Source organism: Entelurus aequoreus, linkage group LG11, assembly GCF_033978785.1.
Source record: "Entelurus aequoreus isolate RoL-2023_Sb linkage group LG11, RoL_Eaeq_v1.1, whole genome shotgun sequence".
Lineage (NCBI taxonomy): Eukaryota > Metazoa > Chordata > Actinopteri > Syngnathiformes > Syngnathidae > Entelurus > Entelurus aequoreus.
Window position 1 is genome coordinate 41,571,790 of NC_084741.1, and position 23,364 is coordinate 41,595,153.

At 40.2% G+C, this 23,364-nt stretch overlaps 1 protein-coding gene across 4 annotated transcripts in view; it reads right to left on the reverse strand.

The window, feature by feature from the left end:
- Positions 1-210: 210 nt before the first annotated feature.
- Positions 211-23,364, reverse strand: part of tdrd12 (tudor domain containing 12) — a 45,087-nt gene continuing 21,933 nt past the window's right edge. For 3 of the 4 annotated variants that reach the window (XM_062063291.1, XM_062063289.1, XM_062063292.1), the window contains 11 exons: positions 21,413-21,594; positions 21,113-21,320; positions 12,961-13,053; positions 12,709-12,878; positions 12,489-12,632; positions 12,335-12,399; positions 10,457-10,538; positions 10,271-10,384; positions 7,033-7,186; positions 6,890-6,950; positions 211-4,167 (listed from right to left, as the gene is read on the reverse strand). In XM_062063291.1, coding sequence (XP_061919275.1) covers positions 4,097-4,167; positions 6,890-6,950; positions 7,033-7,186; positions 10,271-10,384; positions 10,457-10,538; positions 12,335-12,399; positions 12,489-12,632; positions 12,709-12,878; positions 12,961-13,053; positions 21,113-21,320; positions 21,413-21,594 — 1,344 coding nt within the window. In that variant the 3' untranslated portion in view covers positions 211-4,096. The remainder of the gene's footprint in view (positions 4,168-6,889; positions 6,951-7,032; positions 7,187-10,270; positions 10,385-10,456; positions 10,539-12,334; positions 12,400-12,488; positions 12,633-12,708; positions 12,879-12,960; positions 13,054-21,112; positions 21,321-21,412; positions 21,595-23,364) is intronic. The other variant, XM_062063290.1, reaches the window with a different exon arrangement.

The following is a 23,364-nucleotide window of genomic DNA, read 5'->3' on the forward strand; positions in this document are numbered from 1 at the left end:
CCATAAAAGCACAGATGTTGCACAAATGTTTTAAAACAAGTTTAGACAGATTTGGAGTGGTTGGGGGGCTTCATGTCAATAATAAAACGTTAATAACATTAAAACCATAATAGCATAAATGTTCCTTTGACATTACAAAAACAGCACAAACATATAGAGTACGTTTGGACAAGGTATGTGTTGAAGTACAATTGAGAAGAAGAGTCGTAAGACTGTTGCTTTTTATATTTATTTTTTTCATAGTGGATCACATGGAAAACACCTCAAATGAAAGAAGCAGCGAAAAAGAACAAACCAAACAAGACAGCCATGTGACCACAAACATGTACTGTATCTAAACTAATGTACAGTATTTCCCCTCAGTAACTCCTGAATCAAAGCAGAATGAAGGGATTTATATTTATATAGCGCTTTTCTCTAGTGACTCAAGGCGCTTTACATAGTGAACCCCATGATCTAAGTTACACTTAAACCAGTGTGGGTGGCACTGGTGTCTTGGCCAAGGACACAACGACAGTGACAAGGAAAACGGAAGCGGGGATCGAACCTGGAACCCTTAAGTTGCTGGCACGGCCGCTCTACCAACCGAGCCACGCCTCCCCAGAGTGAGTGACATGAACACAAATCACTGCCTCTCAAACACATGAGCATCTTAAAAGTGAGAAGGAAAAGTATTGAATTTGAACATAATTGCCTGCCAAAGATTAAGCAATGAATAAAGAGGAGTGAAGAAAGGCCTTTGCAAATACAGTCCAGTATTTATTTTAAGAGAGGGAGAAAGACAAAGTAATAAAATAATGATACATTGGGAGAAATAAGTATTTGATTGGGAACCTGACAAGAGCGGTTGTGTGGCCATAAAGCCCAACACAAATCTATAGTCATTTCAATTGGCAACTTTCTGGCTTTAGCAACACTAAATGAAATCGAGAAAATAAATAACAGGTTGTTGTTTTTTTCAAATAAAGCAGCGTGAAAACCACACCCTGGAGAGCTGTTGCAGCAGGTGGATTGACATGAATCATGGCTACAACCCGATAGCTATCAATTGAAACAAAGGAAAGGATTACCAAACTTCTTCGAGAAGGTAAAATGTTGCAAAAGATGTGAATTGTTCACATTCAAATTTTTGTAAAATGTGGACCAAGTGCAAACAACGTGGGAAGGTAGAGAAGGGCAATCATACTGGTAGACCAAGGAAAACCTCAAAGCATCAAGACAGAACGCTCTATCAGGTTAGGATGGGATGTGTTGGTTTTCATCCAGGATGTCTCTGTGCATTGCTGCATTCATCTTAGTCTAGACAGGAAGGTGACCAAGAATCCAATGGTCAGAGGGCCAGCATTCTTCTGTGGAGAGAGGCAAACCTTTATTTCTGTAGCAATCCACCGATTAGGCCTGTATAGTAGAGTGGCCAGGTCGAAGCCATTTCTTGGTGAAAAGTTTGCCAAAATGCACCTGAAAGACTCTCAGACCATGAGAAACAAAATTCTCTGGTCTGATGAGACAAAGATTGAAGTCTTGGGCATGAATGCCAGGCGTCATGTTTGGAGGAAACCAGGCACCGCTCTTCACCCGGAAAATACCGTCCCTACAGTGAAGCATGGTGGTGGCAGCATCTTGCTGTGGTGATGGTTTTCAGCGGCAAGAACTGGGAAACTAGTCAAGATAAAGGGAAAGATGAATGCAGCAACCATCCAACCTGATGGAGCATGAGAGGTGCTGCAGAGAGGAATGAGCGAAACTGCCCAAAAATAGGTGTGCCAAGCTTGTAGCGTCGTATTCAAAAAGACTTGAGGCTGAGATGGCTGCCTGAGGTGCATCAACGAAGTATTGAGCAAAGGCTTTAAATACTTATGTACAAAACCAGTGAAGTTGGCACATTGTGTAAATCGTAAATAAAATCAGAATACAATGATTTGCAAATCCTTTTCAACTTATATTCAATTGAATAGACTGCAAAGACAAGATAGTTAATGTTCGAACTGAGAAACATAATTTTTTTTGCAAATAATAATTAACTTAGAATTTCATGGCTGCAACACGTTGCAAAAAAGTGGGCACAGGGGCATTTTTACCATTGTGTAACATGGCCTTTCCTTTTAACAACACTCAGTAAACGTTTGGGAACTGAGGAGACACATTTTTGAAGCTTTTCAGGTGGAATTATTTCCCATTCTTGCTTGATGTACAGCTTAAGTTGTTCAACAGTCTGGAGTCTCCGCTGTCGTATTTTACGCTTCACATTGCGCCACACAATTTCAATGGGAGACAAGTCTGGACTACAGGCAGGCCAGTCTAGTACCCGCACTCTTTTACTACGAAGCCACGCTGTTGTAACACGTGGCTTGGCATTGTCTTGCTGAAATAAGCAGGGGTGTCCATGATAACGTTGCATGGATGGCAACAAATCATTGTATTCTGTTTTTATTTACACAACATGCCAACTTCACTGGTTTTGGGTTTTGTTCATGTGATTTTCTATTTCTAATAAATTAGCAAAATTAAAAAAAAAACTTTCACATTGTCATTATAGGGTATCGTGTGTAGAGTTTTGAGGACATGTTTTCCATTTTGGAATAAGGCTGTAATGTGGAGAAAGGGAATCACTGTGAATACTTTCCAGATGCACTGTAAGTGGTGGAAATTTAAGAAAACAGTTCATGACAAGACTCCAACCTGCAAAGCTGATCTGACAAGAGCAATGAGAGAAAGTTGGAGCAAGACTGATGAAGAGTTCTGTTTGTCACTCGTAAAGTCCGTGCCTCAGAGAATGCAAGCTGTTATAAAAGCCAAAGGTGGAGCAACAAAGTACTACTGGTGTGTTGTAGGGGTTTATTCCGTATGTTTTTCACGATTCTATAATTTATCTTCAGAATTGAGTTAATCCATAATTGTTTCACTTTGCTTGATCTAAAAATGTAACTATTTTCGACTAACAATTTATTTTCTTGATTTATTTCAGTGTTTGTTACAGCCAGAAAGTTACCATTTGAGAATCAGATTTTTTTTCTACAAAATGAAACAACTGAATGAACATCCTCCAAGTCTGCAGATTCTATCATTCCAGGGGTTGCGAGAACTAAGAAATCGTCTGTCTAGTTTGTTGAGTCAGGATTAGACAGAACAAACTAAATCACGTCAAACACAGCATCTGCAGCTTCTCAATGTTTATGGATAAATGTCCGTCACTTGGATGTTTGTGGCTGGCTGCACAGCCTTTGCAAATCTAACTGATGCTTTGGCAGGGGTGACTTGCCGGATACTCTGCTAACCGTTGGGGATTTATTTTTTTGGTCGGTTTCTCTGATTTGGTAGTCTGCTTCCTCTCCTTCGCACTAACTTTCTTAGTTCCGATGGTTGTATCGATCTGCGAGTGGCGCTCAAAAGCCTTTCTCAACTGTTCAATCAAAAACGTATGTACACGAAGCATGAACATCGGCGTGTAAATACATCAATCCATCCATCTTCTACCAAGGGGAGGGTTGGAATTGGGGGTTAAATCACCAAAAATGCTGCCCACTGCTCCCCTCACCTCCCAGGGGGTGAACAAGGGGATGGGTCAAATGCAGAGGACACATTTCACCACCGTATAACTATATATATACTATTTTTTGCTTAAACGGCACAACCCTGTTACAAATTTACTGACGGTTAAAATCAGAATCAGCTTCATTGGCCAAGTATGTGCCCGTAACTAAGTATGCTCGCAACTTAAAGCATAACAAAAAGCAGCTTGTATCTCAAATTACTTGTAAGTTGATGTACCACTGTGTTGTACATTCTTTCCTGCTCGTTTACAATAAACCTGCTTTAAAACTGGAGTGTTTATATATTTCTGTGGCGGTAAACATCAAATACTTATTTCCCCAACTGTATCTACTATATTTGATATATACTATATTTTGAAATTTACTACCAAAGAAATCTGGACTGTCAGGTATTTGTGAGGGGTTGAAATTTACAAAATCAACAGAGGATTAAATAATTATTTGTACCTGTCATGAGCAAGTCACAATGTGTGTGTGTGTGTGTGTGTGTAAGGGTATGAGCAGTATTTTATGCTGTCCAGTCAATCGTGACAGAGAGCACAGGTTCAGTCGCTGTCTGTGCTGCTGTCCGAGTCGACACAGCAGGCGTCTCCTGTTTCCCCCAAAAAGAATTCACCTGACGGACAAAGTGGCCAAATGGCTAGTAATAGTACTGCGGACATTGCAATCACACAGACTCACAAACAGTGGTACCTCGGCTTACGACTTTAATTGGTTCTGTGATGGCGCTCGTAAAACAAAATATTCCAATCTCAAATCAATGTTCTCCATTTAAACGAATTGAATTAAATTTAATTCAGACCACTATTTTAACATGCTTTTAGACAGAAAAAAACCAAACTTCTCGATAAGAAATATTGCATGAAATACAATAGAAAATACTACAAACAGCTACAGTATTTTTATGACATAATGTAATAATAATGTGCAGCATTTACCTTGGAGAGTGGACTAAGGTATCTCCTTCCAGGTGCTTCTCCGTCAATCACAGCATCAGCCGCTTCACCATATTTTCATTGACAAATGTCCACAGTTTAGACATTATTCTAACGTCCTTGGCTGACGTTATCGCCTCTTTCTGCTTCAGTGTGGTGCAGACTAGCAGTGCTATGCTCGTTCTTTCTTTAACTCAATAAACACACACCGATGCACTACCACACAGATACGCACACATACCCAAATCCCCCACCCCACGCCGCTTCAACCCCTCGCGGTATGATGGCTTACGGAGCAGCGCCCTGATGGCAGCAGGTTCGAACCGGAAATCCCCCCAACCCCTGCAAGTCTTGAGTTTTTTTGTGTGCCGTAACATGTACTTATTGTTGCTTGACGTTTTTTCCTGGTCTCTAACTCCATAGGAAATTAGTTTGGGAGCTGCTTTTTTTCTTCTCCTCCCATGGCTACCTTTTACTAATTTTTTTTTTTTCCTAGTGGGAGCTGGCTAGGGATGGGAATTGAAAAGATTTTTCTGGTTGCGATTTCACTTTTGATTCTGCTTAATGATACGGTTCCTTAATGGTTCTCTTATCGATTCTTATTCGGAAAGAAAGAGAAATAAAAAGGGTGCATGAGCCTCAATTTTGTTTGGTTTAGAGGAAACAGGACCTCACAAAGCCTACAGTGAGGTCAAATACGTAGCATAGAAGAAAAAATAGGTACTTTAAAAAAATAAATAAATACAATTATTCAGTAGAATTTAACAAAATAAAGCATGTGAAAATTACACATTAATGTAACATTTGCTAACAAGTGATATTAACTTATTACATGCAAAGTGGTATATGTCAAGCCTTTATTGGTTATAATTAATGAATGTGGCTTACAGTTCATGAAAACCTTGAATTGAAAATCAATTGGGGTTTTAAAATGTGTAACCCAAGATCATCAAAATGATAAAGGCTTGACATATCTCACTTTGCATGTAAAGTGTTATCACATATTAGTTTCACATTGGAAGTTAATTGCTGACATGAATGGACTTTTACACAATATTCTATTTTTTGAATTTCACCTCTATAATTGAGAGACTGATATTTAATCTGGTGGTGGGAAACATGCAACTTTTCTGTGACTACAATTAAACATACACCCACCGAAAATTAGGAGTGTCACTGTGGCAAATAGATTAAAGCTTTTGACCCCAAACTTAGTCGTTGCTCTGTGACATTTGTCTCGCGGCAGACGTGAACTGAGGCGACTACCGCCCGCCTCGGAGCCAGTCAGAATCTGTTTCTCGTCATGCTCATCTAAATGAGGAGGCATTCATTTCAATTTATCAAATAATAGCGCTAACATTATAGGCGGTGAGTTAATACCTGTTGTATTCAGATGACGTGCTAGCGTTACTGCTGCAGGGATGAGATCGGCGCGGTTAAAAAACACAACTTTCATTAATAATTATTGAATGCTTTGTGTTCAAATGTTTCAGCATATACAGTAGCTAAAAAGTTGTCCTCGTGATGAAATAGCAGCCTTATAATTATTACAAGTAGTGCTATTGCAATCTTTTCTTGTAGAATGTTAGTCCTTGTTCCGACCGAGCGTGCTATATTGCGATCTGACGTCACTACGCATGTTGCGTAATGACGTCATCCCCGCCTGGATGAACCATTTAGAGAACCGCTAGACAAAATAGCAAGCGATTCCAAAGAACTGATACACTGGGAACTGGTTCTGAAAAAGAACCGTTTTTTGATTCCCATCCCAAGGCGCCACCCTTGTTCTGTATACCCCTGTAACTGTATATTGTGTGTCTGCTCTTGGACGGTTGTACTCAAAATTAATTGTTGTATTTTTCTAAGTGTAATGACAGTAAAGCTAATCTATTCTTTTCTAATATCATCTGCTGCTTCTTCTCAGCACTATCCATTACACTCACTTTCTTCCTTGCCATGGTTTTAAAAACAAAGTTATGTTTTGCTATGACTATCAGCTAAGGAGCTATCGAGTGAGACACTGCATGTTTTGGACGAATCTTACGGGGTTGACAGTGGCATTCACCAACTAGTGGAAAGAATGCTAATAAACTGGAATTTTTGATCGCAACTTAGAGCATAAATAACCGAGAGAGAGTTGTTTCCCAAGAATTTGTGCGCTGGGGAAATTGTAAGCCGAAGTAACACTGTACTTCTTGTCACCTTAGACATTAACATTGTGCAGACCTTAGCAATGTGACTTCAGGCTGAAAACAGTCTATTATTCATGTGCAAAGTTATTAGAAAAAAGGGAGCAAACCCAAAAAAAGCCTTGTACTAATAGAACTGCCAAAAAGTGTGTATGGCGTGGTCTTACTTAGCTTAGACTATAAATGTTATTTGCTAAAGCTTTCTGGTTCTTACCTTGTGGGGACTCGTCGTTTTCTTCCTCCATGTGCTCCATGTCATAACTCACAAAAATGTTCTGTGGAGAAATAAAACAAATAGGAAAAATGTCAAGCTAACAGCGCTTGGAAAGCATTGTGACACCAGAATAAAACGTGAACCTTGCTCTTGAGCAGTGTTGGCCAGGAGTGCCGCTCCTGTTTGGTCAGTCTGAGGACGGGCTCGTTGGACTTGAGCTCCCAGCGGCAACGCTCAGGCACCACGTTGGCGTGAAGGTCCAAATGGACGCTGTAGCGACGCTCATTCACACTGCCACTGAAAACACACAATTTTCAAACATTTCTACAACAATCACATCTTGTGTTTGTTTGGACTGAACAAGCTTGTCACTGTAGTGCACATCTTTTAATAAAATTGTTTTTACACGGGGAATGCAAAGCTTGTCGGGACGTCAGACACATGGCTCGCCATGCCACCTTGGGCCCTGGGCGGCCGAATTCTGTGGTGCGCACCTGTGGCACTCGTCAGAAAATGGACATGGTGCGTGCCGGGACTGACCGCCTCGCCCCAGAAGTGTAACTCTCCTCTGGCAAAGGTAATGATCCTTTTTGCAGGTTCATACACTGAAACTTTGTTCAAACTTCTACTTCCAACTATTTAGTCAATTTTGACGTTTACTCGGCGCTGCACCTGAGCGGAGGACCTCACTAAACTATCTAATCTCTACTTTGTTCAGTGGTTTAGCCTTTTCTTAGGTGGGAAATGTCGCACATTTTGTTGACTTCAATGCAGGACTGTATTCCTGTTATAAGTATCTTTAATTAAACTTTGGAAGATTCACCCTATAGGTGCTAAAACAACATCCATGTCATGTTACGGACATCTAGTGACCAGTCAATATACAGTACGATGAAACCTCGATTTATCAACCCCTCTGAGAAAGTTTTGATTTACGAACTATTTGATCGAGCTGAGTAAGCCTCTGCGTGCGAACCATTTGTCTGTGTACGAACGCTTCATTCATTCAATTTGTGCCCACCTGCCAGCCATTTTGTGCTTGCTGTATTGACAAGATTGAAGAAAGAAGACTTTGTACCAAAGTTTAAAAATTTTGATGAGACTAGTTTTCTGGAAAAAGGTGCCAAAGCGGATTTATATCACAGTGGAGGAGAATAAGCGGCATCTCTTCCAAGAGCACACACACAAACACGGCTCCTGCCCCCAACTTGCTCTTATCTCCCCTTATGTCTGCTCCTTTGTCTCTCTCCTCTCATCAGCTGCTCATTTGCCAATTACATTAAAAGCGGATTTTACTTTTCTAAATATTTATTATAGTAGCAATATGATTGTTAAAGTAATGGATTTTTGTGATTTCTGATCGTTTGCAGCAAAGGAACCGAGCAGCACATACAGAACAGTTAAGCTTGTCGTCGTGGCTTGTTAATAGAGATAGTTGATCCATACCCCCTTGTTTGTTTGATATACAGTACTGTATAGCACATACTGTGTTCAAAGTGTACAAACATTCACTAAAATACAGACTTTTGTCAAGGCCGGAACCCATCATTCATATTTACAATGTTTTTTATGGAGACATTTGCTTCACTATAAACTTTTCGATTTAGAAACCCTGGTCAAGAACAATCTCTGAAAAAAAAACAAAAAAACAACAACAACAAAACAATAGAGTTGATATCTGTAAGTAATATTTAACTATAATTATTTGCTACTTGTTACAATTGACATGTGTTTAGACTGCACTATTGTTCAAATAAAGACACATATTACATATGTCTAGCTTGTGTGCTTAACATTTGCATAGCTGCCAGCTCCTCGTAGCCTATAGGCTACCATATTTACTTTTTGTAAATGACTTGACTAAAATACAACAAAAAACAACACGTGTGCTCATTGGAAGACAAGCATTTAACTGGCTGTACAGCTTTGCACAAGTAAACACGTTGCAAGACTGCTTGCATCTGAGACCGACATAATCTCAATATCGGATCGATACACTCCAAATTGAATTATTGCGATAGTTTTATGTCTAATGCCTTTTGGCTTCACATTTTGTCAAAACTTACACAGAAAACCACAGCACAAACATACAGCATACAAGCTTTTTGCTTGAAGACGACATTGTCTCATGCTACAAAAACCAGCAACACAGTCCGTCATCTGAGATGTGATTCAAATGGTAGCGTGCAGTCTGTGTAATAATCATTTGATGCTAAAAAATGCTTGAATAAACATTTTATTACACACTTGTGATATGGAGAGGTCAAAACGGAGAGAAAAAAGAAAACATCTGGTGGTACAACCTTTGCAAATGTTAGCTGAAACATGAATTCTTTAAAAAACAAAAAGGCAGATAAACAAGGTTTGGTATGTTGTAAATTTTAACTAATCTAAAATGCTCCGCTTTGGACAACCGCCAAGTATTCACCAATTGATTATGTAGCACGAATGCTGTTCACATTCCAATACTGCTCAAAGGAGACTTAACTGTGTTTTGAATGTACCTAAATAACAAATAACAATACATCCCCCAGTGAAGGGGTGTCCAAAGTGTGGTCTAAGAACCATTTGAGGACTGCAGCTCTTTTTTTAATTTTCAAGATAAATTAGAATCAGGGCTATGCTGAAAATAAAAAATAAAAGGCTCCAAGAAATAAAGTTGTAATGTTACAAGACATCAAAGCAATATGATTTTTTTTTCTTTAAATGCAAAGTTTTAATTGTTTGCGCATCTTAAAAAATGAAAGTATGGCGCAATATTTATTTTATTTCAAGAGTTCTAAATAAGACAAAGAGACCAATTAAAGGCTAAGGAAGTTTTTGCAGTATTTTTTAAAATGGGGAACCAGTAATTTATGATAATATTTAAACAAGTTTTAGCATCATCAGATTTATTGAGAGGTGCGAGTATTTTTAACTTAAAAAATAAACATTATGTAAAACATACTTGGCCAATAAAGCTGATTGTGATTCTGATGCTTGCAGTCCTCTTTGTAGATGCAAAACTCCATTTACAAAATCAGTCTGTCCACGGTTTCATTCTGAAACTAAACTACACTGGATTGGTTTTAGCGTGTTTAACAGCAAGTAAAAGGCGAAAAATAGCAATGTGGCCTCTAAATTTTTCCTACATGTGGCTTTTTGTAAAAACAGTTTGGACACTCCTGTCTCTGTAGGTACTATTTTTAGTGAAGAGAAGCATGTTTACCCAGTGCTGGTGACACTGGCTTCTGTGTGAGCTCTCCTTTCATACAATGGTTAGCCCTGTTAAACATGTAGCTGCTGCCTCCTGTGTAAAGCACTCTGCCTAAAAAGCCCCACTGACTGCCGAGTGATGCGTGAACTAAGCCGGCAAAGATTGGCGACGTCATCCGGACAGACCTGTACACGACACGGTCGGCATGAAAGTCACAGCGCTGACTCTGCGGGTTCCTCATCTTCAGCGTGACGGTTACCGAGTCAGACGTCTGGTACCACAGAACCTGAGGGTGCAGACTGAGAAGCGACATGGAAGCGTCAAATATCTTCCAAGTGTGAAGGAGGTAAGTGTGGGTGAAGTCACTGCACCTTTTTGTAGTATAATTGTTGTCGTCTCCAGGACAACTGAGGATCTGCTGATTGTCTCTTTTGTCATCACAATCAGGAACGCCTGAAGATGTTCACACCACACATCTTTCTCAGACAGAAAATCAACTTGTTTGACTTGAACATTAAAACTGCAAAGTTACTAAATATTAATGTTACAATTCACTTGACAGAGATGAGATTCAGTGATAGCTCGGTTTTCCTCCACCACCAAATTTTGGAGGGTTGAACCAGGGGAGTCAATTGCATTTCAGCTTAGGGGCCGCATGGAGGAAAATCTATTCCCAAGTGAGCAGGATTGGTAAAATCATGGCATAATAACTTAAAAATAAAGAGACTTTAAGATTGTTTTTTTGTTTTACTTTGGCCAAAAATAGAACAAGTACATTTTGAAAATGTACATATCACAAATAATATTTTTGAAAAAACAATTCAAAATTGGTGCAGTTTCAAAAACACAACAAAGGTCATCATGAAGTTTCAGGGTATCTACAAAGCTATTAAACTAAGTCACAGTCTGTCTGGGATTGAACAAAATACTAAATAAATAGATATTAGAGAAATAAAAACTCTTCTAGGTATCGCATACAATCCCCTTACGTCAAAGACATCCCTTTTTTGTTTGGAATAAAAGAAATATTTAACATAAAAATCAAGTTTCCCCGTTTGCCATATCTCAATCATACTATCACTGGCACTCATCGAAGGCGGACGTTCCCTTTTCCCTCTCCCTTATCTCTCCTGTTTGCTTCTTTGTTTTGCCTTGTCCTAACTTTCTTGTTGCCACTTTTAACACAGCTCTCTAAAATTTAAACAATGGAATTGATCAACTGGCCGCTGAAATTATTTGTTGACATTTGTTGGACTGACTGGCTTCGCAATTGCATTTGCGGGAACACCAAGGTCGCAGAACAGAGACAAGCTGCAGGCTTACACACACATATGCATCTACAAAAAATACAGCCCACATACACATACCCCACCAAGCATTCCACGCTTATGACGCTTAACCCCACGTGGTATGACAAAAAACAGAGAAGCCTCCCTAGCGGGTGGCAGCTTCGGCCTGGATGCCCGCCCCTTCATCCCTCGTTGCAAGTCTCTAATTGTATGTCGTAATATGTATATGTGCTTTGCTATCAAGTTTTTTTTGTCACTCCAGACTGGGCCCCCCCAATAGGAGACCAGTCTGAGATTTACTTTTTTTTTCTCATCCTACCCCAGCTGCTACCTTTTCCCCACCTTTTACGGGGCGCCATAGGCCGCGACCCATTACCGTTACTGTTTTGTTCCCTGTACACTGTTTGTCTAATCTTGAACGGGTTTGTGCTGAAAATGAAATGTTGTTGTACTTGTGCAACGACAATAAAGATCCATCATCAATCCACCCAAACATTGAACTGTGGAGGCCCTGAGTAGCTCCTATAGCATTAGACTGTTACATCCACAGTGCAAAGAGCACGAGCGCAGGTCCTTTCTACCCACAGCCATAAGACTTTACGACGCACTTAAGTGATTAATGTGGCCTTTTTTTTTGGTGTGCAATACCAATGTTGGTGTTTTTAGTTTTATTTGATCTTTTACTTATCTATACATGTTAATGTGCGATAGTATTTTTTGTTTGTTTTTAATTAGGTTTAACTTCTGTTAATGTATGTAAAAAATCTGCATTTTTTGTTTTGTTTTACATTTTATTTTATTTATAATTTTTGTGGGTTACTTGTTTGAGGGAAAAATAACATTTGACATGTGTTTAATTGTATTTCTGAACTGTATATGTCAAAAATTCAATAAAACAAATGTTTAAATCTTGGCATTGTGAGCCATAGTCTAAAAGCTAACAACATTAAAAAGACATACCATCTCTGCTGTGGTTAAGATGAGAAGCTTGGTGTGTTCTGGTGTCAGTTCCACTTTCTGTTCCACTGAACGGGCAAAACCAAAACTTGTCATTTTAGCTTACATGATTTAATGTGCATTGTAATAATGTGGGAAAAAAGCGAGTCAAAGCAACCTCAGATCAGTGGTGTGGATATCAGTCTTCTTGTCTGCATCGTCAATATCACAAACTGAAGGCTGCGGGAAAGACTCGGGAGGATCTGGGGGTGCGGCACCATCAAGGTTCTTCACCACCAGAACTCGTTCTTCAGCTTTGTTCCTAATGTGATTTGTAAAACAATAATGGCCGTCCAGTAACACTGTTGGATCTTGACACTCAGTATTAGGTCCCTTACCCGGATGAGTGATCCGCCTGACTGCAGTGGGTACCTTTGTCCTGACTCAACCCCTTCAACAGGTCTAGATGATCCGGGTTTCGTTCTCCCATTCCCGTGTTTAAAATCAGCGTGGGAACATTGTACTCACTGATGACTGTTTTCATTCCGGGCACGTGAGTCTCCCGAACCTCAAGCCAACAAGATTTTAAATGCATCTCCCTATTTTCAAATAAGGTACATTCAGTCGGTGAGGACGTGTGGCAAACATACCATTAAATCAAAAAAGATGGTGTTTCCAAGACTTAAAACAGCTCTGGCTCGGTGCTGAACACCTTGGATCTTCTGGCTGATGGCTCTAGTCACCTAAAGATGTTAAAAATCAATTAAGACAGCTTTACTTCAGTTGGAAGTGTCACACACAGTGTTTTGTGGTACTTTTAGGACAAGACATGTTTATTAATACACTAAACAGTACATTTGACGTGAACTTTACCTCAAACAAGTATTTGTGCATGTTCATTTCAAACTTTTAGTAAGTGCTACTGTGATGGACACTCCACTGCAAGTGCTAGAGCAATGGTGTTCAAAGTGCGATCAGCGGGCATTTGCTAATAAAATACATTTCTTACCAATGAGATATGCAGGGTTTCCCCTAATGTATTTGATTATGGCGGTGTGCCACGGCAACATATTAGCCACCACACCGTAAAAATTAGGTTTTACTACGTGAAAACAAAATTAAGTAATATAATGCATTTTAGTGTCCAGAAAAAGACAAAGTCTGACGCTCTTTTTATCTTTTATTGCCAATCTCAAAGGAGAACTGCCCTTTTTTAGGAATTTTGCCTATCGTTCACAATCATTATTAAAGACATGATGACAAATTGATATTTTTTAATGCATTCTAAATATTAAATAAACGTAAATTAAAGTCAAAGGCTGTTCCTCTATTCGGCCTATAAAATCCAATAAATAATTATTAAAAAAGCGGCAAACATTACATTTACATTTCGTGACTTGAATATTAACCAAGTATTAGTGATATTTTTAAATATAAGCGCTAACGCACAAAAACTATTTACAGCGGCGCCGTGATCACTACTGTCTGTCCCTATGTTTACGTCATCGGGTAGTCTGCTGTTTCCTCGCTTCCCTGCTCCTTGGAAGTTTATTGTACATCATAAATCATGGCTCTCACTTAGAAAATAGATGTCTGAGGGTATAATCCGACAAGTTGGTACACTTTGACAGCCATTTAGGACCTGGAAATGGCCAGAACGACACGAAAAGACGGTTGGTCCCCGCCGCCCCATTAGCCCTTTTCTTTGCGTGGATTATGAGACATTCTTCATCTAAATGGGAATTTATAAACATCCTAGCAGTCGGCATCCTAATGACAGCAGACCTTATACAGTATGTGATGCTTTATTATGTTTGTAGGCTCTCATAAAAAAAAGCTAACGTCATGTGTTTTTTAAAATAATCAAAATACATAAATATCACGTTATTATAAATTTGCCCATTACTACATTACATATATACTTACATCATGTATATAAAACCCTAATTGGAGGTGTTTGGATAGTTGTTTTTTTAAAGGGGAACTGCAGATTTTTTGGAATTTTGCCCATCATTCACAATCCTAAGACATTACAATGGATGTTATTTTTTTGTTAATGCTTTCTAAATTATAAATAAATGTGATCAAAAGTCTGCTTACACTGGAGCTTATGGGAGCCGTTCAATTCTGCCTATAAAGCCCCTTATTATTATAATACATATAATTATAAAACAATCTTACCTTCCTTTATACTTCCTTCAAACGAGCCGTTTAGAATTTGCCCAATTTTTGATGTTTTTTCCCCATTGGTGACGTCAGCAGATATACCCATATACGGTTAACGTTTACCCGAAGAGCATTGCGTGAGTCCGCCATTGTATTGACAGACAAAATGGCGGCGCATTGAAATGCAGCAGCTAGAAGACGCTCTTGGGAGTGTAGAGCGATTTGGCAAAAAACACCCGTCATTTCTGTCAATTTCATGGCTGGCTCAAAGCGTGAACACTCTGTGATCACATACGACCGACAGACAATTTTGGATGTGGATAGATCGGGTCGTTATAGACTGAAAGATGCATGTACGGTGGACCTCCTCGCTAGCATGGGAATACTTCGCGGGCTACATCGAGCGGCCTTTGTAGCAGCGGAGTCAAGTACTAGCGGAAACCGTCAATGGAGGAGACGTAAGCGGTGTGAGCGGAAGCAGAAGCGGGGATGCCGAGCGGGGCTTACAACAAAGGCTAATCATCAAAGAAGCGTGGAGTGTCCGGGTAAGAAGTCATTTAAACTAGAACTAGCCGGCGCCAGGCTGGATAATCCCTGCACACATAGCAATTCTCTTAGAATAAAACACAACTCACATAATGTTTTTTCTTTTGTGACCGTGTCAGAGGCAGACATACATTGTACTGAGGTGGCTAACTATGATGCGTTCAGTTTATCGCAGCATCAAGCAAACAATCTGAAAATTCCCGTCGTATCAATTCATAGATATGGTCGAAACTATTTAAAGTGCATTACGCATAAAAAACGCAACATTATTAATATTTCTACCTCGGATAATTTCAACAAACAATCCTCAAAACAGCCCACTACCTATAATATGGGCTTTTTAAACATAAGATCATTATCTTCCAAAACGTTATTAGTTAATGAGGTCATTAGAGACAACAAACTTGACGTCGTTGGTCTCACCGAGACCTGGCTCAAACCAGACGATTTTTTTGCGCTAAATGAGGCATCTCCTAACTATACGAATGCACATGTTGCCCGTCCTCTTAAAAGGGGAGGGGGTGTCGCACTAATATACAATGAAAACTATAATTTTACACCTAACCTAAATAATAAATATAACTCGTTTGAGGTGCTCACTATGAGGTTTGTCACACCGCTACCTCTCGACTTGGCTGTTATCTACCGCCCCCCTGGGCCCTATTCGGACTTCATCAGTGAATTCTCAGAGTTTGTTGCTGATCTAGTGACGCACGCCGACAATATAATCATAATGAGGGACTTTAATATCCATATGAATACCCCATCGGACCCTCCATGCGTGGCGCTCCAGACTATAATTGATAGCTGTGGTCTTACACAAATAATAAATGAACCCACGAATCGCAACGGTAATACGATAGATCTAGTGCTTGTCAGGGGTGTCACCACCTCTAAAGTTACGATACTCCCGTACACTAAAGTAATGTCCGATCATTACCTTATAAAATTCGAAGTTCTGACTCATTGTCAACAAACTAATAATAATAATAATAACTACTATAGCAGCCGCAACATTAATGCTGCCACAACGACGACTCTTACTGACCTACTGCCTTCGGTAACGGCACCATTCCCAAATTATGTGGGCTCTATTGATAACCTCACTAACAACTTTAACGACGCCCTGCGCGACACCATTGATAGTGTAGCACCGCTAAAGCTAAAAAGGGCCCCTAAAAGGCGTACCCCATGGTTTACAGAAGAAACTAAAGCCCAGAAATTATCATGTAGAAAGCTGGAACGCAAATGGCGTGCGACTAAACTTGAGGTTTTCCATCAAGCATGGAGTGATAGTTTAATAACTTATAAACGCATGCTTACCTCAGCTAAAGCTAAATATTACTCAAATCTCATCCACCTCAACAAAAATGATCCTAAATTTTTGTTTAGTACAGTAGCATCGCTAACCCAACAAGGGACTCCTCCCAGTAGCTCCACCCACTCAGCAGATGACTTTATGAATTTGTTTAATAAGAAAATTGAAGTCATTAGAAAAGAGATGAAAGACAATGCATCTCAGCTACAACTGGGTTCTATTAACACAGATATGACTGTATACACGACGGACACTGCCCTCCAAAATAGTTTCTCTCTCTTTGATGAAATAACATTGGAGGAATTGTTAAAATGTGTAAATGGGACAAAACAAACAACATGTTTACTTGACCCAATTCCTGGGAAACTTATCAAGGAGCTTTTTGTATTATTAGGTCCATCAGTGTTAAATATTATAAACTTATCACTTTCCTCTGGCACTGTTCCCCTAGCATTCAAAAAAGCGGTTATTCATCCTCTACTCAAAAGACCTAACCTCGATCCTGATCTCTTGGTAAACTACCGGCCGGTGTCCCACCTTCCGTTTATCTCGAAAATCCTCGAAAAAATTGTCGCACAGCTGCTAAATGAACACTTAGCGTCTAACAATCTCTGTGAACCTTTTCAATCCGGTTTCAGGGCAAATCACTCTACGGAGACAGCCCTCGCAAAAATGACTAATGATCTATTGCTAACGATGGATTCTGATGCGTCATCTATGTTGCTGCTTCTTGATCTTAGCGCCGCTTTCGATACTGTTGATCATAATATTTTATTAGAGCGTGTCAAAACGCGTATTGGGATGTCAGACTTAGCCTTGTCTTGGTTTAACTCTTATCTTACTGACAGGATGCAGTGTGTCTCCCATAACAATGTGACCTCGGACTATGTTAAGGTAACGTGCGGAGTTCCCCAGGGTTCGGTTCTTGGCCCTGCACGCTTTAGTATTTACATGCTGCTGCTAGGTGACATCATACGCAAATACGGTGTTAGCTTTCACTGTTATGCTGATGACACTCAACTCTACAAGCTGACCAACACGCCGGATTGTAGTCAGCTGGAGGCGTGTCTTAATGAAATTAAACAATGGATGTCCACTAACTTTTTGCAACTCAACGCTAAGAAAACGGAAATGCTGATTATCGGTCCTGCTAGACACCGACATCTATTTAATAATACCACCTTAACATTTGACAACCAAACAATTAAACAAGGCGACTCGGTAAAGAATCTGGGTATTATCTTCGACCCAACTCTCTCGTTTGAGTCACACATTAAGAGTGTTACTAAAACGGCCTTCTTTCATCTCCGTAATATCGCTAAAATTCGTTCCATTTTGTCCACAAGCGATGCTGAGATCATTATCCATGCGTTCGTTACATCTCGTCTCGATTACTGTAACATTTTATTTTCGGGCCTTCCTATGTCTAGCATTAAAAGATTACAGTTGGTACAAAATGCGGCTGCTAGACTTTTGACAAAAACAAGAAAGTTTGATCATATTACGCCTATACTGGCTCACTTGCACTGGCTTCCTGTGCACCTAAGATGCGACTTTAAGGTTTTACTACTTACGTATAAAATACTACACGGTCAAACTCCTGCCTATCTTGCCGATTGTATTGTACCATATGTCCCGGCAAGAAAACTGCGTTCAAAGAACTCCGGCTTATTAGTGATTCCCAGAGCCCAAAAAAAGTCTGCGGGCTATAGAGCGTTTTCTATTGGGGCTCCAATACTATGGAATGCCCTCCCGGTAAAAGTTAGAGATGCTACCTCAGTAGAAGCATTTAAGTCTCATCTTAAAACTCATTTGTATACTCTAGCCTTTAAATAGACTCCCTTTTTAGACCAGTTGATCTGCCGTTTCTTTTCTTTTCTTCTCTACTCTGCTCCCAACCCGGGGTGGACCGCTAGCCTGTGCATCGGATGGGGACATCTCTACGCTGCTGACCCGTCTCCGCTCGGGATGGTTCCTGCTGGCCCCACTATGGACTGGACTTTCGCTGATGTGTTGGACTTTCACAATATTATGTCAGACCCACTCGACATCCATTGCTTTCGGTCTCCCCTAGAGGGGGGAGGGGGGGGGGGGAGGGGGGGGTTACCCACATATGCGGTCCTCTCCAAGGTTTCTCATAGTCATTCACATTGACGTCCCACTGGGGTGAGTTTTCCTTGCCCGTATGTGGGCTCTGTACCGAGGATGTCGTTGTGGCTTGTACAGCCCTTTGAGACACTTGTGATTTAGGGCTATATAAATAAACATTGATTGATTGATTGATATTTCACGTTGTAGTCAATAAGCTCCTTCTTTTTCTCTATTCTCTTGTTGTGGGGCAGACTGGCTCGTACATGGACATGCATCCTCCGCTGGTGACATTTCGAATACAAAGTAGCGTATAGTTCTGACTTATATCTGTCAGTAGACTCCATGTGAAAGCGCTAAAGACTACAACATGGCTGACAGGGAGAGGACACAGTCTCAGTGGAGGCACGTAAATAAGACAAATAAAACGGCATATCCTAAAGCAGTGCTTCTCTAATATTTTCTGTTGCACCACCCTTGGAAGAAGAACATATTTCGCTCCCCCCCACTCCCCACCGTGACTGTAAATAGTATAATTTGTGGATAAAATTGTTCTAACAATACCTCTGCATAACATTATAAGCTCATTAAAATTAAAGGAAAGAACACATCATTATTTACTCGTGTCCCACCGTGGTTACCGTGACGCCAAGTGCTACATACACTTCATCATATTCTGGTACAGAAAAAAAAAACAAGGTCACACGCACCCCCCTTGGCATCGCACCACACCCCCCCAAAGGGGGCCCGCCCCACTATTTGAGAATGACTGCCTTAAAGAGACAGTCAGAAAGGAGTTTAAAGATGGTCTGTAAAATATAATCCATTCAGCAAAGAAAAAAAAAAGATCCACTTTTACATGTTATGTAGACCACAAGAAAATGAATTATATGTAATAAAAAAATCATAACATTACCCCTTTAAATTCATCAAAACATTTCTCCCCGCACGCAGAGTATTCCAATTGTTTGTGAGTCATTTACAGTATATGGACTTTCATTGGATTGTCTTTAGTACAAAATCTATCAAAATATCCCATGCATCCTTAAATGTCCTCTGCCAGGAGGTTATGTATTCGCCAGCATCTGTCAGTTAGTTAGCAACATAACTAAAAAAGTTATTGGCAGATTTTAACGAAACTTTCAGGGAAAGTCAGAAATGGGATAAAGAACAAGTGATTAGATTGTGGGTGTGATGCAGATCATTTCTACTGTCACCTTATGTTTACGTACTGAGGCTGATATTGTCTGTATGTGTATGCTAGCGGCCCTGCCTCCACCCATAGAGACAAAGATAGTGGATGCTAAAAAAAAAAGGGTTTTCTCCTTTTAATTGATTCCGCTGTAGAACAAACTCGCTCAGGTGCTGAGACCGATGCAAAAAGTTAACCTTCTTGCAGCCTGTTTGGAAGCGACAGACAAACAATTGAACTTATCCTTCAATGAATTAGCTCTGCTGGGAAGTAATCTAATCACTGGGGCGTGTTTGTTTGTTAGCAATTAACATAGCTAAAATGGGCAGATTTTGAATACACATTCAGGAAAGTCAGAAATGGGACAAAAAACAAGTGATTAAATTCTTGGGGTATACGGATCAGGATTTTTTTTAAAAAAGAAGATTCTTTACGATTGGGAGATAGGAGGCGCAAGTATTAGATACGGGATCACCTCATGGTTTGGCAACCTAACCGTTAAGCTAAAAAGCAAACTGGCCGGCATGCATAAAACCGCAATGAAAATCGTAGGGAGGAAAGAATATGAGCCTATACAGAGCATCTATGAGCAGGCAGTTAGGAAAAAAGCTAAGAAAATCATTTCCAACTCACAACACCCACTCTTCCCTGAATATGGAACCCTGCCATCAGGGAGAAGACTCCGGGTCCCACTATGCAAATCTAACCGCCTTAAATTATCATTTGTCCCAGCCTCCATTAAGCTGACCAACAATGTGCAATAGAATGTTAATACATAGGTTAGCACTTTTTTTTTTTTAGCACATAGCACTTTAGCGCATAGCACTTTAGAACTAAGCAATTTAGCACACAGCACTTTATCCATGAGCTCTAGTGAAGTGAAGTGAAGTGAATTACATTTATATAGCGCTTTTTCTCAAGTGACTCAAAGCGCTTTACATTGTGAAACCCAATATCTAAGTTACATTTAAACCAGTGTGGGTGGCACTGGGAGCAGGTGGGTAAAGTGTCTTGCCCAAGGACACGACGGCAGTGACTAGGATGGCGGAAGCAGGGATCGAACCTGCAACCCTCAAGTTGCTGGCACGGCCGCTCTACCAACCGAGCTATACCGCCCCTGCAATGCACACTGGTACTTTATCTTTATCTCCATACTGTAGATTTTATGCCTACATCAAAGTGCCACCTATGTCTATCAAGCTCCATGTTCTGATGTTTAAATGTTAGTTGTCTGGTTGTGGTTGTGTCTGTGCTTGTGTTTTTGTTCTGTTGTTTTTGTGTATGTTAAGAAAGCAATGATGCACTGTGCCCAAGACAAATTTCCCCGCAGGGACAATAAAGTTGAACCTTGATGCGCTCTCAGAGTCCTTTATAATTTTTCTGTATGTGCTCGTTGTAAAAAGGAAGAGCACCGCTACGCTAAGGAGTGAGGAGGGAGCCGACAAATTGAGATTAATGGACTGAAGAGTGTGAGGACAATGGAGACAAGTACCTTGGGATGCCAGTCCGCCTCTGCATCACTCGGCTTCACCTGACAGAGAATCATCTCCACTGCCTGGCTGGGCAGAGAGTGGAACTTCTCTGGGAGCTGCAGGATGTCATAGGATTTGACTTCTTCCTCTTTTCCAATGTCAATAAAGAGACAGCGGACACAATAAAACAGCTGGCCATTCGTGTCGGGGGTAGCTAGGACCTTTACCCTGCAGTAGGAGGAACGCTTCTTAATATGATGTTATTTTAAGTGTCTAATCGTATGTGTGTGTGTAGAGGGTTGGTGTGTGTCTCTCCTGACCGGTGGTAGACGTCATTTTTCTGCACTGCATACAAGCCTCCTTCCAGCACCTCTTGAGGATAAGGTTTCTTGTCAGCATAGACAGAGGCAATGTCGGCCGCCATGCTGTCAAAGGTGCTATCTTCTTTCCTGATTATACGTCCATAAAAGACTGACGCTGTCTTGACGTAGAGAGGCAACACCTGCATCGTCAGAGAATGCAAAGAAGCAAAAGTAGTCAGTCATATCAGAAAGGTGGGAGTCAACAGCAAGCGTTGTTATAGAACAGGAAGTGGGTATTTGTGGAAAAAAACTAAAAACTTTTTGGTAGCAAATGCTGCTGTGAAGTAGGACTGCACGATTATGGCCAAAATAATACAATTATTAATCAAGATGTAAAACTTTTTTTATTGCACTTTCTATTTTGAACAATAGTTTAAAATAAACAACTATAAAAACATACACTACCGTTCAAAAGTTTGGGGTCACATTGAAATGTCCTTATTTTTGAAGGAAAAGCACTGTACTTTTCAATGAAGATAACTTTAAACTAGTCTTAACTTTAAAGAAATACACTCTATACATTGCTAATGTGGTAAATGACTATTCTAGCTGCAAATGTCTGGTTTTTGGTGCAATATCTACATAGGTGTATAGAGGCCCGTTTCCAGCAACTATCACTCCAGTGTTCTAATGGTACAATGTGTTTGCTCATTGGCTCAGAAGGTTAATTGATGATTAGAAAACCCTTGTGCAATCATGTTCACACATCTGAAAACAGTTTAGCTTGTTACAGAAGCCACAAAACTGACCTTACTTTGAGCAGATTGAGTTTCTGGAGCATCACATTTGTGGGGTCAATTAAACGCTCAAAATGGCCAGAAAAAGAAAACTTTCATCTGAAACTCGAAAGTCTATTTTTGTTCTTAGAAATGAAGGCTACTCCACAAAAATGTTTGGGTGACCCCAAACTTTTGAACGGTAGTGTATATAACATATGTATATAAAAACTTTAAACAACTATTTTAAACAATAGTTCCCCGGCCGGCCTGGGAAGGCCTCGGGATTTGACCCATCCCCTTGATCACCCCCTGGGAGGTGAGGGGAGCAGTGGGCAGCAGCGGTGCCGCGCCCGGGAATCATTTTGGTGATTTAACCCCCAATTCCAACCCTTGATGCTGAGTGCCAAGCAGGGAGGTAATGGGTCCCATTTTTATAGTGTTTGGTATGACTCGGCCAGGGTTTGAACTCACAACCTATCGATCTCAAGTCTAGTGAGTCTGACTTCCCTGGACACACAACAACACTTCCTCATTCTCCGCCAATCACCTTTCAAGCACAGACAGTGTGTCTGAAAACATGGGAAAAACTGACATCAAATCCAAACCACATGAACATAATACATTAACATTAGCTAGTCGTCACTGTATGAATTGATGTATGTATATAGCCTATTTGCGCACTATTGACAAGCGATGTACTGAAAACTTGACCACCAAAAACCGCGCTACCAAAACCAGATGAAAACAAAAAGCACGTCATTGTGCTGTCGGGAGCATTGTCAGCAGGTCCGCAATGTGGACGGAATTTTTATATATATTGCAGATATACCCGCTGACAGTCCTCTACAAAATATTAAGAGGACAGTGGTGGCTTTTAAGAAGAGAAATTACTACTCAAACAACAGCGCGAAGCAAGTGTGACATCACGCTTGCTGCAGCGCTCTTCTTTCGTCAGGGACATCGAGGAACAGAAGTAGTCTCTAAACGCGAGTACATTTTATAATAACACCAGAAGAATAGGCTAGATTTGTTGCTAATTGTTTTTAATAAAAACTTAATTAAAAGCCTGTAAACACTTGAACATTTTTTAACAATGTACAAAAGCAGCAACAATTGAAAATATGGCAAAACGATAAAAAAACATGTTAATACTAATAATAGATCTGTTTGTTGTAAATTTGTTGAGCCTTT